This window comes from Podarcis raffonei, chromosome 8 (genome assembly GCF_027172205.1).
Source record: "Podarcis raffonei isolate rPodRaf1 chromosome 8, rPodRaf1.pri, whole genome shotgun sequence".
In the NCBI taxonomy this organism is placed as follows: Eukaryota; Metazoa; Chordata; class Lepidosauria; order Squamata; family Lacertidae; genus Podarcis; species Podarcis raffonei.
The window spans coordinates 90657359-90673215 of record NC_070609.1 but is presented as its reverse complement, the minus strand read 5'-3'; the positions used below and the strand labels follow the sequence as shown (position 1 = coordinate 90673215).

The 15857-nt window shown below is 44.8% G+C and overlaps 1 protein-coding gene across 1 annotated transcript; it reads left to right on the top strand.

Annotated features, from left to right (window-relative positions):
- Positions 1-3957: 3957 nt before the first annotated feature.
- On the top strand, positions 3958-10483 carry LOC128420100 (small serum protein 3-like). The gene is made up of 4 exons (XM_053401529.1): positions 3958-4082; positions 4323-4419; positions 6595-6727; positions 10334-10483. The coding sequence occupies exons 1-4, from the start codon at positions 4077-4079 to the stop codon at positions 10350-10352; spliced, it is 255 nt and encodes an 84-aa protein (XP_053257504.1). The 5' UTR covers positions 3958-4076; the 3' UTR covers positions 10353-10483.
- Positions 10484-15857: the final 5374 nt, after the last annotated feature.

Genomic DNA, 15857 nt, shown 5'->3' with positions numbered 1-15857 from the left:
TTTCTCATTTATCAAAGCCTATGTTTGGTTTGCCACATCTCCAAATCAGCCTGCAATTCTTAGTGCCCCAATGAAAATCTGCCACCATTTTAGGGTTCACTCAAGCTAATGTACAAGTTGGTTTGCAATTTTGCATAATACACGTTTTCCAGGCAATTTAGCCTAACACTGTGTTCTTGTATTTTATTTCCAGTAACATATGTAAGATTATGTACACTTCCCCTAAAATGTGAATTTTGGTACACATCATTCAGACTGAAAAAATAAAATAAGCCCAAATTTAAAATAATCAATTCTGCTTGCTACATTTCCACTTCAGATTGCAAATGTAAATTAAAGGTAAAGGTAAAGGGACCCCTGACCATTAAGTCCAGTCGTAGCTGACTCTGGGGTTGCGACGCTCAGCTCGCTTTACTGGCCGAGGGAGGCAGCATACAGCTTCCGGGTCATGTGGCCAGCATGACTAAGCCGCTTCTGGCGAACCAGAGCAGTGCATGGAAACGCCGTTTACCTTCCCGCCGGAGCGGTACCTATTCATCTACTTGCACTTTAATGTGCTTTCGCACTGCTAGGTGGTCAGGAGCTGGGATTGAGCAACGGGAGCTCACCCCGTCACGGGGATTCGAACTGCCGACCTTCTGATCAGCAAGTCCTAGGCTCAGTGGTTTAACCCACAGCGCCACCCACGTCCCACCAAATGTAAATTACTTAGGTCCATATTAAAACATGACATTTCTTCCCCTTTCTGTACAGGAAGAAGAGTTTTTTTTGTTTTTGTGTGTGTGTTTTTGGCAGGGGTGGTCACATTAATTCAAATAGAAGGAGGCGTTCTCTTTGATTTTGCCTCTCTTTGATTTTGCCTCTTGGTCATATATAAATGTGATAGATTCCTTGCTCCCATTACCACAGAACACTCCTTTATTCTAGCAGCCATTTCTTAGCAAGAAGTGCTTTCTGTTTACACAGCAAAAAGTCAAGATGGTAAGTGGATTAATGCTTTTGTGCCTCACTAAGGTCAGTGATCCAAACCTTTCACCTGTTGCAAAGGCTTATGTGGCAATGCAAATTTATTTGCTCTGACTAAAATGGGCTTCAGAATTAGGGTGCTTCATAGAATCATAGAATCATAGAGTTGGAAGAGACCACAAGGGCCATCAAATCCAACCCCCTGCCAAGCAGGAAACACCATCAGAGCACTCCTGACATATGGTTGTCAAGCCTCTGTTTAAAGACCTCCAAAGAAGGAGACTCCACCACACTCCTTGGCAGCAAATTCCACTGTCGAACAGCTCTTACTGTCAGGAAGTTCTTCCTAATGTTTAGGTGGAATCTTCTTGTAGTTTGGATCCATTGCTCCGTGTCCGCTTCTCTGGAGCAGCAGAAAACAACCTTTCTCCCTCCTCTATGTGACATCCTTTTATATATTTGAACATGGCTATCATATTGCCCCTTAACCTCCTCTTCTCCAGGCTAAACATGCCCAGCTCCCTTAGCCGTTCCTCATAAGGCATCATTTCCAGGCCTTTGACCATTTTGGTTGCCCTCCTCTGGACACGTTCCAGTTTGTCAGTGTCCTTCTTGCTTCAAAGGCTCCCTGTCCCCTCTGACTCCTGCCAGTCAATATCAGAATCCTAGTCATTAGTCACACAGTTCAGCTTTCTCCAACTAGATGCCTGCCAGATGTTTTGGATGACACCTCCCACAAGCCCAGACCTGCACAACTGTACGCCCATCAGCATCATACAACTATGGGGGTTTGGGCTCATGGGAGTTGTAGTCCAAAGCACCTGGAGGGCACTAGGCTGGAGAAGGCTGTCTTAGCAAACCTGCACCTCATGTGCTTTCATGACGCAACTCACGTGTGTCTCTCAGTCTATATGTTTAAAAAAGCACATTCACTAGAAAATTATATGCAATATATACACCTTCAAAGAGAACATAAAAAATTACTTCGGGCGGGGGGAGGAAAAGCATATCCACCATACTTGGATGGAGTTAGGCCACGCTTCCACAAAAAGGGATTCAACTAGATTCTGGGCCCTGGTGGCAAAAGGGACAAGAGAGGCAAACGGCCCCATTGATAAGCAAATTACCTCTGTGCAATGGCATGCACACTCTTCTTCTCTCTTCAATCTTCAATCTGTCTAGCCTAGGAACCTCCTTGAATTCCCATTATAACATAGATACTCCTGTGCTATCTTCCTGCCCTGAATGGGACCCAGTAACTGATGATGAAATAAATGTCTTGATTAACTCCCTCCCTACCAAAAAAGCTCCTGGAGTATACGGTATATGTTCCCTGGGTAATTATTAAAACAAATCCTGGCTGGTGGTCCCCAGTCCTTGCTTCATTGTTTACCCATATCATGGGAAAATTCCCCAAAGGTGGGGAGTAAGTATAATTGTTCCCATTCACAAAAAAAGGTTCCAAGGCTGACCCAAAGAATTTCAGACCAATTAATCTACTGAGTACCGTGTCAAAATTATACTCAAAATATCTATTGGGTAAGTTGGGAGTCATGAGCTGCTGAAATACAGTTATTGCTGAAGAACAATCAAGGTTTATGAAGGGTAAATCCACAACAGACGAATGTTTTGTCCTTCACCTACCACAAAATGGTAGGAAAGAGTTGTATGCCGCTTTTGTGGATCTTATTTTTGCCTTCGATAGAGAGGGGACGTCTTTGGCAAAAGTTAGCCTCCACTAATACTGACAGAAGGCTGCTCTCTTTAATTCCACAGCTGCATACCCATACTCCGCTTAGGGTTAGACTTGGAGCAAATGGGTTGCTAGGGATGCCTCTTAGCACACTTTCTTTTCAATTTTTATATAAATGATATTGTTCAAGAACTAAGTGGGCTAGAATATTTTCCTGATTCTATTCAGGATGTCAAACTCTCAGTTCTTCTGTATGCCGATGATTTTGGTTTCTGCTACCTTAATTGGGATACGGAGATGAGGAAGTTGAATGTATTTTGCACAAAAGAGCAGTTAACAGTCAACCATTCTAAAACTAAAGTGGTGATTTTGGGGAAGAAGAGAAAACCTCACAGATGGAGTTTGGACAATAAACCTATTGAACAACAGTGCTATTATAAGTACCTGGGCTTGGGTTTTAATTCAAATTTGTCCTGGAAGCCACACCTAATTGAAACCCTCTCACTCTATTCACTCTTTATTACAGTTTTCCAGAGTTCAGGGGGGAGTTTAGTTGCCCCCACAGTTGAGGTATTTCAAAAGAAGATTATGCCAGTACAGTGCAGAGATTTGGGGATATATTAATGTCCTCCCCTTAGAAGTGGTGCAGAACTCTTTCCTGAAATCACTGTTGATTGTCCCCAAAGGTACACCTGCCCCCTTTTAAGAGCTGAAACAGGGCTAATCTGCTTACAAACCAGTGTGCATATAGTGCTAGCCCTATACTGGCTGAAGCTGGCTAGCATGAGTAATACCAGGCTCCCTAAAAATGCTTCCGAGAGCAATTGCATTTTATACCCTGAAGCTCTTGGGCAAACTCAGTCAGTAAGATTCTCCATTATTATGGGATTAATGTGGACTCCCTACCAAATCTTGCCTCTAACAGAGTCAAACAACTCACCAAAGAGAAAAACCATTTGGACTCTAAATGGCGGGACCTTCATTTACTTTCCCAGATGGCATACTCATCCTGGTATCCAATACAGAAAACATATTTTGGGCTGGAGCCGTACTTCATTAATCTCACGCTGGCACCACTTAGAAAAGCATTTACAGCCTTGCGTCTTCAGTGTATGCCCTCTGCATATCTAGTGGGGAGATTCAATAACGCCCCTGTGCACCAAAGACTCTGCATCTGTGAGTCGGGAGACACGGAGGACATTCCATCCCATTTGTTACTGTGCCCTTTATAGACAAAAATTCCTTCATTACATCCTTTCCTCTCTTTCCCCTTGAGCAAATCTCTATTTTGCTGGCTGGCAATAACATATTTATTACTGCACAGGTTGCAAAATTTGCCTTGGCTGCAAGTAAGTTGAGCGCTAGGCACCAAGACACGTATCATAAGGGGGAGTGTGAGATGTGGAGTGCTTAACTTATGCAGGTGTGATTTTTGAATTTTTGCTTTGCTGTTGTTGTTGTTTAGTTTTAAATCAATTATTTGTATTCTATTCATTGTGACCAATTGTGACAGCTTATAGCTTTTAGCAATAAATATTTCATTCATTTATTAAAATGTAAATAACCACAAAGTTCTAGTGGAGTCAAAGCTTAGTGTAAACTCTCAAAGCAACTGAAAGCCTGTTTTGCTGAATTCGCCCCCCTTCCCATTCCTCTTTTTCAGAAAGTTGCTCTCATCCTGATCATGTTATGCATCACCTGGCTGGGCAAGTGCCAAGGCTCCTGTGTCCGAACCATAAATAAAGCAGAAGTTAAAGATGGTAAAGTTATTGAACAGCCTACTGATTTGTGCAATTGATTATTTCATGCTTGGCTTTTTTAAAAAAAAATTGATCCTGACTCAGGATTAGGATGTGAGAGAAATTCCATTCAGTTTGCTTTTGAAGGTGAATCTATCAAATTATCAATTTCTAGAAGACATGAGAAACAAAACAAAGTCTTCCTTTGCAATCTGCAGTTATATGAATTTTGCAAGGCAGTTCTCCAAGCAAATAGTGTTTACAGAAATGCATATGCTAGGTAAAAGTGTGTGTAAGGATGAACATATTAGCAAAAATATAAAAATAAATGCAATATATTGGGAGAAATCACTTGCAAAAATGGGGACATTAGTCAAAACTGCATACAAAATGTGCTTATTATGAAATATTTGCACTAGCAATGTTGAACAATTTTCATGAAGAAAGAGCAGGGCCTGCACACTCAAGCAAGCATTTCCATAGACTTCCACCTACCCCTACTTGCTGGGACAAGGCACCAGATGGCCAAATTCATGGAGATCCAGGCTTGGGCTGAGTCAGGTTGAGAGAGCCCTAAATTGCCCTGGGTTGAATCAGGCCTCCAGAGCAATGAAAAGCTGTCAGGAGACAGCATGTCCAGAATGAAGACTGCAGAGGTCAGCTTCACCACCTTGTTAAAAACAACAGCTAAACATTAACACCCCACCCAAATTGATTCAGGACTGGTTCGTGGGTGGGAGGGTTGATTCCTAGATTGTCCTGGATCAGGTGAAGGGTGTTTTGGAAATTCAAGCATTCTTTTGGATTCAGTGGCAACAGCAACAGTAGTGGAGAGGAGTTCACTGCCTTTATAGTGTCAGGCTCGAACACAGCATAAAAAACAGTGACACATACTTTTAGCAGAATAACATAGCATAAGCAAGATAAAATACTTTCCCCTTCAGTTATCAGGAGCACCAGAGGATAATAACAGAGAGATTTTAGCTGGCCAGTACACAGCAGGAACAGATCAGCGCCTACGTCAAAGCTCAAAGGCCAGACCCTATCAGGAAGATTGACATCCCTGAGAGGCTGCATGCTGGCTGGACTGACATCCAAAGGTCCTCCCACATCCTGCCAGCACTGATCCCTGAAGCACATTAGCAAATCAGGGCAATAAAGCAACCCCTGAGAGTCCTAAAGGGTGTAACCTTTTAGGATGGGCCAATAATGAAGCAGGAAGACTTGTATAAACCAAGAAACCTATCTCCTCAGTGTACAAAATTCTTCCGCAATAGGTTTTCCCTATAGAGGGGAGTGTGTGCACAGCCTTACGATGTACCAGGAACTATTCTTATTTCCTGATCCATGCACTTGATCAGTTACCATCCATATTTTGGTCCTTTGGTTTGCCTTCTGGGCATACCTTCTCAAACTGTGTTTTGCAGGATTGCCAGAGTTGTCCTCCTTCAGTATCCAGTCCCTCTTCAGGTTCCCTAAAAATTAAAGATTTGAGTGGGCAATGGTGGGTATCTTCTCTTTCCCACAGGAGTGGGGAATCTATGGACCATGACTCTCCCCATCCCCAGCCATTAATCACGCTGGTGGGTGGAGTCTAAAATGCAAATTGGAGTCTAAAAACACCTGGAAGGTTGCAGCTTGTCCATCCCTGGCCTAATATACAACTTGGTGAATGCACACACATGCACCCAAAGGCACCAGCCAGACCACAACCTGTCGTTTCATCAACCACGGCAGCTGCAGAGGTGTATTTTGAAACCATTGGTTGTGGTGATGGGCATCTGCCCTCTCTCCCAGATGCCTCATAATTTCCAGATCCCCATTTTTATTTTTTAAAAGTGGGAGGAGAGTGCATTTCTAGCATTTGTATAATGTGAACTTTCAGGCAAGATGTACAGGTGCTATTCTTCTCAATCTTGGGAGGTAAACTAGTCTGTTCCCCCAGGGGGAAGCCCACAAGCGGAGAACAGGAGCATCTGGGACTCAGAAACAGGCTGTCTCCCACAGTGGGAAGAGCCAGACTGGAGAAATAAGCTGTGGGTGCTCTTACAGGCTGGGCAACCATGAGAGTGTGGTGCCAAGTGGTGCCAATTCCCCCAGGTTATCTTCTGATTTGAACAGCTGCTTTTTGTTGCATTTTGGAAGTGCGGGCACTGATGTCGATGAAACTGACCGTGTTCTCCCTGCCATCTCTAGGATCAGTCATTCCTCCAGATGGATGCACTTCTCCTTTGGATGGGACAAAACACGGAATGGGGTCTGAGTGGAATGGAGCTAACGGCATGAAATGCACATGCAGCAGAAGCGGAGCAGAATGCTGTGACAATAGGTAGGAAAAAGTAAAACATTGGCACTGGGCCTATTCATGCATTGCCCACATTGGCAGGGGGAGAATCTCCCTCTGTCAGTGAATAGAGGCTTGGTCAGTTGTGCATCAACCTCCCCCCCCCTCCAAAAAAAAGAGGACACAGATTTACATGTGCTACTTTGTATTTATAGGTGCAAATTTTAAAACAGTTAGAAATACAAGGCATTATAATAATAATAATCATCATCATCCTGCCCTTCCTCCCCCAGGAGCCCTTGGCAGCATACAGAAGTAGAATTTAATAGAGAAACAATGCAAATATTTTAAAATAGATTAAAACATTCTAAAAAGATCTAAAATCAATTGCAGCTTTAAGAAAACATTGTAAAAAACAATTAAAAACATTCTTTCATCCAAAGCTCTTAGGGCTGCCTGGAATAGTATTTTGAAGCTACCAAATCGCTCTCCCTTCTGACAATTCTTAATCTTTAAACCAATGCAGCTTTTTCAACAGAGGGCACCTTCAAAGAGAGGACTCTCCTCTGTATAGCGGGACCCATGGAGGCTGGCAGGGCAGGCGTCAGGGAGGCCAACAGGAGGAGGCACCAAAGCAAATGGCTGGCAGAACTGGAGCTGATGGTAGAGCCAACTCATTGCCGTTTTATTCCCCTACTCTTCCCTGCTGAGTTACACAAAGGAAGCACTGAGGGCTTATCCACATGTACCTTTTGCCCTGCTCTTTCCCGGCATGGTCCATGGCTGAAAGCACCATTTTCTTGCCTTGGAGCTTCCCCTGCAAAAACCCACACTTTAAAGCTCAAGCACAGCAAATGGTGATTTGGGTTTTTGTGGGGGAAGCTCTGGAGCAAAAGAAAGGGGCACTCGGAGACAGAGCTTTAAAGCAGGGGTCGGCAAGGTTTACCTTGCCTGGGCTGGTTCACTCCAGCAGAGATCCCTCCGTGGGCTGGATCACGTGTGTGCATGAGCGCACCCATGATTTCCGGCGTCCGCATCTGCGCAGACATGATTTCTGGTGCCGCGGAAGCGAGTCCCCACGCACCGATTTAGTGCAGCGCGCAGGGACTTGCCGAGAGGGCGGTTTGTGGGCCGGTTAAACGACCCCCGTGGGCTGCTTGTGGCCCATGGGCCTTAGGTTGCCAACCCCTGCTTTAAAGCATGGGCTGTGCCTAGGAAGTGCAGGGGAAAGTAAGTGTGGAGAAGCCCTGAGACAAAGAAGACTGACAGGCAGTGCCATTCCCTGGAGTGGCTGTCAGCAAGGAGGCAGGCGCTGGCTGAGGACCTCCTGAGCTTGCCTTAAAGGACTGCCCGCCACTGAGCCGGACACCGTGAGTAGCCCCTCTCGTTGGTGTTGTGGCACCACATTAAGATTGCAATCCTGTATAGCGATGCGCTTATCGAATTGACTCCCATGATCTATCAAGCTGAACCAGGGGCAAGGGACATGCAGTTGGAAGGAAAGGACAGGGTGAGCAGAGGGATTTCTTTTCAGGACCAGAACTGAGCAGAGCTCATACATCCCTTCCACACAGAAGTCCACTTCTGGTTAGCCTTCTCCATTTCAGCCACATGTTTAGGACCTTGGCTTTTTTGTTGCTGTTGGTAAGCAACTGGGAGGCAGAAGCAGCTGTATTTGAAGAACTGCTGCAAATCACATGGGGAATCAGTCTGCCAGTAGACCTTGATCTACCTTCTGCCCACACACCAGGGGAAGGCAAGCTGCTGAACTCCACGTTCAACTCCTACTTTCACCAGTCCTGACCAGCATAGCTAATAGTCAGGGGTGATGGTAGCCTTGTTGGCTACTCCCAGTATATACACTTAGTGCCAATCCACATTTGCCTGAAAAATCCTGACTTGCTTTGCTTGGTGGCTCCATGGGTGCACTTTCTACTTCTGTCCTGGAACCCTCTCCAGGAAACCAGGTGTCTTTGTGCACACTTGGGTTGCGCATCGTCAGATTTTTCTGAGTATTATCTGCCTTGCTCCACCCTCTGGGGGGTCAGTGTGGGGGTTACCTGTTGCTAAAAGGTAAAGAGAATAAGCTAAGTTTCCAGGACTCTTTGCTCCCCCTTCCAAATATGTTATTAAGAGGGTTTCTAAAGGCACTCTAGGCTTCTGGCCTTCTTGCTCCAAACTTATCACCTCTGCATTCTCTAGAATGGCCTTTCAATTTTTTAAGAGGGAAGGTTTTGCAATTATGAAGAAAGATGTGATAGAATCACAACGTGAGTGTTTTATTGCAGAACAGGGTCATCTGGAAAATGAGGGGGAAATCCCAGGTCCCAGACAGGCAATCACTGGGGGGGGGGTGCAGTTCAATGGTGGGAAGCTCTAATGAAAAACTATTGCCAGGGAGGGGGCATGGAAAGAAAGGGAGGAGGTGGGAGGAGACGGCCCCTGCCGGCAGATCTGCAGAAACTTCCAAAATCAGTTTGTGTGGACAGGCAGAGTCCCCCAAACCCTGGGCGCCCCCCCCCCGTGTGGAATAACGACTCAAGACAACGTGTTATGGGATTAAAATTGGCCACAACTTTATTATATTTCAGATGTGGGTAGACCTTGGCTCGGGCATTGGGCATTTATCCCTCCCAGTTCCCCGCTGGGGATCTGGGGAACATCAGGGTTATCCAGTGGGGGGGGGGATGGGTTGGCTGTGGAGAACATATGTTCAAGCAGAGAGAGCCCGCCCCCGTTACGCTGCCGTCACAGGGGAGAGCAATGACAACCTCTAGGCGTATGGTCAAAGCCTCCCCTCAAACAACCCCTTTAACGGGGAACCCTGGTATTGCCGCCGCAAAGAGGAAGGGGGTGTGGGTCACTGCTGCACGCCCCCCCCATTCAGGGAAGATAGACTAAAGGATTCTGCCCAAGGCCTGAAACCGCCAAAATTGTGACATTTTGCTACAGGGAAGGCAAAATCTGCCAATGCAGGAAAATTCCTTTCCGGCCCTTCAACAGCGACCCTGACGTAGCAGCACCCGCATACCTATGGAGAAAAGGTTAACCTGCAAAAGAAGTCTTAACTGAGGGTGGGTAGGGTGGGAGAAGCTCTGGAGCCTACTGAAGATTCCCAGATACTATCCTCCCTCTATTGTGTGGGCAAGTGGTCCCTCCCCCTACCTGGCCTGATCACCTTGGCAACGCCTCCCCATGCGGGATTGGGCAATTGACTGAGGTAGGCGGAGACTCCAGATATCCCACCTGGGGGAGGCGAAGCCAAGCCTGCGCTAATGGTGCTGCATAGGGTCCAGGGGCTGCACGCGACCATGCAAAGGGCGCCCCCCATTTAATGTGGGGAGCGGTCATTATCAAGTGGGCCAAATCTCTCTTCAGGTTTTCTGGCAAGATCAGATTTTCTCAAGAAACTTATGGCACAGCTGCAGAACAGCATGAAAAGCTCTAGGACCCAGAATAATTAGTTGGTACACAATACGATCAAAATACAAGTCAAGCGAATGTGAATGTGGACCTATGAGTAGGCAGGCAGAGACTGCACTGAAAGATGTTAGCGATAGCTAAACTGGTGTGTCATTTTAGAGCTTCTTTAAAGGCTGTTGCAATTCAAGACAAACCTTGTTTCATACTTAATGCTTCTTCTTTTATTAGCATACCCACAGGGAAATGATGATGCTTCGCAGCTGAATTTTGAAGCTATAAAAGTGAAAGGGGACCCATCACAACTGTGTTTTGAAGCTATACAAACCTATTCCATTCCCTTCATGTTAGAGAACCTGAATAAATGAGTCAATGTCTTCATCTCTGCCTCTTTTCTTCCATGAGTGCCAAAAGGATGAGTGTATCTTTATTGAATGAAATGGCTGAAGCCTGGTCAGGTGGAGGGTCTATCAAAGGGCTGGCCTGGGTCAATTTTTCATGTGTCCATTCCTACAATCTTTCTATTTCCAGATTTAACTGTGGATTCTGTTTTCTAAATCTCTTAGAAATTCCATACTTAAATAATATTTAAATGTGTGTTTTACCACAAAATACATGTTTAAATGTTGTATCTCAGCCCTTAAACACCTTTTATCAAAGATTAACAAATCTAAAAATGCATTTTAGGTAGGTTTTTGAGCCAAGAACTGAATCTCAGGTTTTGCGAGAGGAACAAAATTTGAAGTGTAATTGTGATCCATGTATTAGTTTGGGAAGTAAGCTGAGGATTCAGTCGTGTGGGTTCTGCTTTGCAGGGGCTTTCCTTGGGGCAAAGGCACTGGCAAAGCAGACAAGGCCCTGCAGCTTCACTTTCCTTTTTCCCAACTGACATTCCTTCCCACCCTTCTTCCTACCCTGACCTTCTTCCCATTCACCTCTCCTTCTTGTCTGACGCCCCACCCCCTGGCAGCCTAGGATCACTCTGGGCAGCCTGGGGTGATCCCCCTAGATTGGTCTGGTTCCAGGGTCAGACTCTGGTAATCTTTGGTAATATGCGCCAAGTGAGCCCAAAATTTGGCACCCCAAAATGGATCTTCTCAAATTTGCGCCCCCTTGGCTCAGTGCCCTGTATAGGGGAACCGCTCGCACCACCCTAAATCTGGCACTGCTGGTTCTTGAATCAGGATTTGGTGGAGTTGGGCACACAGCCACAATCCCTACCTGACAAATTCACTTTATTTCAGTTTGGTTCCTCTGCCAAGGGATACTGAGGTCTCCCAAATCTTGGCCGGTGAGGGAATTAAGACTCCACAGGCCTCAGAATGCAGTCCTTCCCTGGAGCTTCTTGCCTTCCAGAAGTGGGAGACATTTAATCTACAGGTTCAGAATCCCTGGGAGGTGGGTGCCACATTTATGAGTGTCTTTGTTCTATGCACAAACTCAAGGGCATGCAGGGTATGTATGCAATTACTCATGCATTCACCACCCATCACTATTATATGCAACCACACAGTGACAATGCACAATGTAACATACACACAAAATATCTGTTATTTTTGTAAGCCACTTAGAGACTGTTTTAGTATTAAGCTGTATATAAAGATATGAAATAAAGAAAGGATAAATAAATAATATTGGGGAAAGGCTATTACATACCCTGCCACTGTCTTCTCTTTAGCCTTTCCTCATAGGGCTTGTTTCTATACTGCTGCTGACTATATATGCCCCCCACCCCAATATCATGAGGAAACGTGGTCAGAGATACTCATTCAAAGAACCAAAAAGAAGGAGACACCCACCATTTCAAACCAATAAATCTATCGCAAAATCACACAGATCAACTTTTCAGATTACATGCCTTTGTTTATGGATCACAAGATGTGTAACAGGTGATTTGTGGGACCACAGGGGATAAAGTATGTCACATCACTAGGTTTTCTGGGGCAACCTGTCTGTCCTGTGGCTCTGGTTCCAAATTCCTGCAGTAAACACTCCTAGATGCCTATCAAGCAGCTGGCCTAAGGTCAGCTGGAGGAAACGTCAGACTAAGATGCAGCAGGTAACAAGTCTCTGCTAGCTTGACAGGCTTTTTCATTTAATAAATTTATAAAGGGCACAAAAGGTACAATTTTGAAACAATAACAGAGTAAAATAAAACTTAACAATACATAATTCCAGGGTGGCAGTAAAGTTGGTAAAATTTATAAAAGCAATGAAAACACTATAAAAACATACTGGAATGCCTGGGCAAATAAAATAAAAACAAGTCCTTGCCCTCAAAAAGATACCAAGACATCCTATATGAGAAGAGCTACGACTGAGAAGCACACAAGGTTGCTATTTAGCAGAGATCCAGATATTTATTTTATTTTATTGCATTTGCATGGTTCTCCCCTTCTTCATCTAGTCCCCACCACAACCCCAAGAGGTAGGATGGACTGAGGGGCAGAGAGAGGGGCCCAAGGTCCTAGTCTGACACTCTAACCACTACACCACACTGGCTCTGAGGGGACATGCACTGCTATGGTGCTCAGGTCCTCCTTGTGGGCTTGTCATAAGCATCTGGTTGGCTTATGTGGGAAAGAGTGTGCTCTGCAATTCTATTAAACAGGCAAATCCCGTGCTAGGGATCATTAGGGAAGGCACTGGAAATAAAGCTGCTGATATCATGAAGCTGTTAGGCAAATGTATGATGCGATGGCATTTGGAGTACTGTGCACAGATCTGGTCACCTCACCTCCCAAAGGATATTGTAGAGTTGGAAGAGGGCGGCCAAAACAATTAAGCAGGTAGAGAAACTCCTCTGCAGGGAAAGGTGGGTGGGTGGGTAGTTTAGAGAACAGGTAGGCCAGAGGTAGCATCAGAGAGGTCTGTGCATTTATGCAGAGCATGGAGAAAGTGGAGAGGGAAAACCTTCTCTCTCGCTCACTCATAACAATAAAACTGTTGGACATCCAATGAGGCTGAATGTTGGAAGATTCAGGACACATAAAAGGAAGCATTTGTTCTCACAGCACATAGATTAATTATGGAACTTTCTCCCCAGAAGGCAGTCGTGGTCACCAGCTTGGGTGGCTTTGGGCCAACTGGACCAGTTCATGGAGGAGAGGGCTATGGGGGCTACTCACTCTGATGGCTCGGATGTCAGAGGCACTATGTTTCTGAATGCCAATTGTTGGAAACCACAGGAGGGGGGCGCTGTTGTGCTCAGGTCCTGCTTGTGGGTCTCCCATCAGCCTCTTGTGGTTTCTTAAAAATTATTTTTCATATTTTTTAACATTACAAACGTCAACTGAAACAAAATAACAAACTCCCCCCGCGCGGTTTTCAAAATGTACATTTTTTTATATTTACCGCATTTGATTACATTTATCTAACTTTAATTTAATCCTTTTTTTTAGTCTTTTGGTTTTTGCAAATTACAAGTGTTATAAAAATCCTGCTAACGTCTTTAAGTGTTTACAATGTTCTTTAATATAGTCTATGTATTTTTACCATTCTGTATTAAATATGTTGTCCTCTTGGTGTCTGTTTCTTCCAGTCATCTTTGCCATGTCAGCCTATTCCATCGCCTTCATAATCCACTCTTCCTTAGTTGGTGTTTCCTCTTCCTTCCATCCCTGGGCGTAAAGCATTCTCGCAGCTGCCATCATATACATAAACAGTCTTTTCATATCCTTTGGTAATTCTTCTCCTATTATACCTCTTTAAAAGGTTAAATAAATAAATAGTTTTTAAACAAAAGTAATCTTAAACATTTTTTTCAATTCATTATATATAATTTCACAGAATGCCTTTGCCTTTTTGCGTGTCCACCACATGTGGTAGAACGTACCTTCTTTCTCTTTACACTTCGAGCATATGCTACTATTATTTTTATATATTTATGCTAGTCTTACCGGGTCAAATACCATCTATACATCATTTTCATATAGTTCTCTTTTAACGTACAGCATGCTGTAAATTTCAAGTCCTCCTTCCACAGTCTTTCCCAATCTGCAAGTTGTATATTATACCCCACATCTTTTGCCCAGTGGATCATTAATGATTTTACCTCTTCATCTTTAGTTTCCCATTCCAGCAATAATTTATACATTCCCATCAGCCTCTTGTTGGCCACTGTGAGAAAAGGTAAGAAGAGGCATGATAGAGGTGTATGAAATCATGTCTGGTATGGAGAAAACAGGTAGAGAAAAGTTTTTCTCCCCGTCTCTCTCACAGAGATGAACTTGTGGTCATCTAATGAAACTGAAGATTCAGGGAAGATAAAATGACGCATGCTGCCCATAGTTAAATTATGGAAACATCTCACATGAGAGGCAGTGATGGCTACCAACTTGGAGGGCTTGAAAAGAGGATTGGACAAGTTCATGGAGGGTAAGGCTACGAACTCGGATGGCTGTGTTCTCCCTCCACTTTCATGAGCCGTAGCTTCTCAGTAGGCGTTGTGTTGGCGGCTGTGAGAACAGGATGCTGGACTGGGGAGGGCCATTGGCCGGATTCAGCAGGCTCTTCACACAATGCATAAAGTGCTGGAAGCTGCTCCCACAAGATGTAATGATGGCCACCAATTTGCTAAATTTAGGTAAGTGTGGATTTTGAAGGTGGCTGTATTTCAGTTCTCTTACTGTTTTGGAAAGTGCAAACCTGTTAAATTTTGGGTTAAATGTGAACTGAATCAAATTTCTTTCCCCCCCCCAAGAGAAAGTGGTAACCACTTTCACCCAAGAGTGGCCTCTAAAAATGCCAGGCGCTGGGGGGGGGGGGTCCTACTGAGGAGTGCTATTTTTCCCATTACAATGCAGGGGAAAGAATGGGGGGGAACTATGGTACACAATCAAACAACATTGTTAATGTCCAACAAAAGCTGGCGGGGGGGGGGATATAATTCTTTACCACACCCGGAAAAGGTGTCAACAAAAATGCCAGGTGGATCTCATTAGGAGGGTGTTCCACAAAGCATCAACAATTCCCGCTTTGAAACTGCCTGGCTTCAAATCCTGACCTGGTATAAATTCACTATTCATCTTCCTCTCACCCCAAATTCTGTGACTCTGCCCCAACCCAATCCAGCTAAAAGAACTGCTATTTGCAGTGCTCAAAGTTGGGCCAATTCTGTCTGCCTGAAAAGCATGGTTGCTTACATCCATTTCACCATGCCCTGCTTATTCCCACCCTATCCCAACTCTACAGCCCTCGTTGTCAGGTAAATTATTGTCCCCAAGCCATCTCCCCCTCAAATGACACCCCATTTCAGGCCCCTCTCCTCAGTGGGCAGCCCTCTCTTTCCACAGCCTGTTGTTGTGAAGATCTGGCGCTAAACTTCATGCAGGCTTCACTTTGCCAATGATGTTTTACAAGCTGTTCCTGTTCTGGTTTCTGCATGTTCTTACCAAGAAACAGATCTGAAGACGATTCAGCTGATAATACTCTGCCACCTACTCTAGTGTTCTCCGTGCAAAGAGAAAAAAGGCCCGGCTGAGACAGAAGCAAATGTTTTCTTCAAAACAAACATGATGTGGGCACAATAGTACACCACGAACACCAGGTCAAGGGAGACTTTTCCCTCAGCTTTGCCTCTCCACCTTCTCCTTCGTATAAATGTAGGCAGTGGATTCCCTGCAGGCTTAAGCGAGGGACACACTCTTGCTCTCCACTGCTACCAGAAACAGGCCCCGCAGGGAGACTTGGCCAGCAGCATATGGAAAGACCAAGATGGTAAGCAGCACAATGCTTTTGCACTATCCAATGGTTT

What these genes read in the sequence shown, in the direction of transcription:
- LOC128420100 (XM_053401529.1), top strand. An exon ending in TAAAGCAGAAGTTAAAGATG is followed by an intron (nt 4,420 to 6,594) that starts GTAAAGTTATTG and finishes TGCCATCTCTAG; the next exon opens with GATCAGTCATTCCTCCAGAT.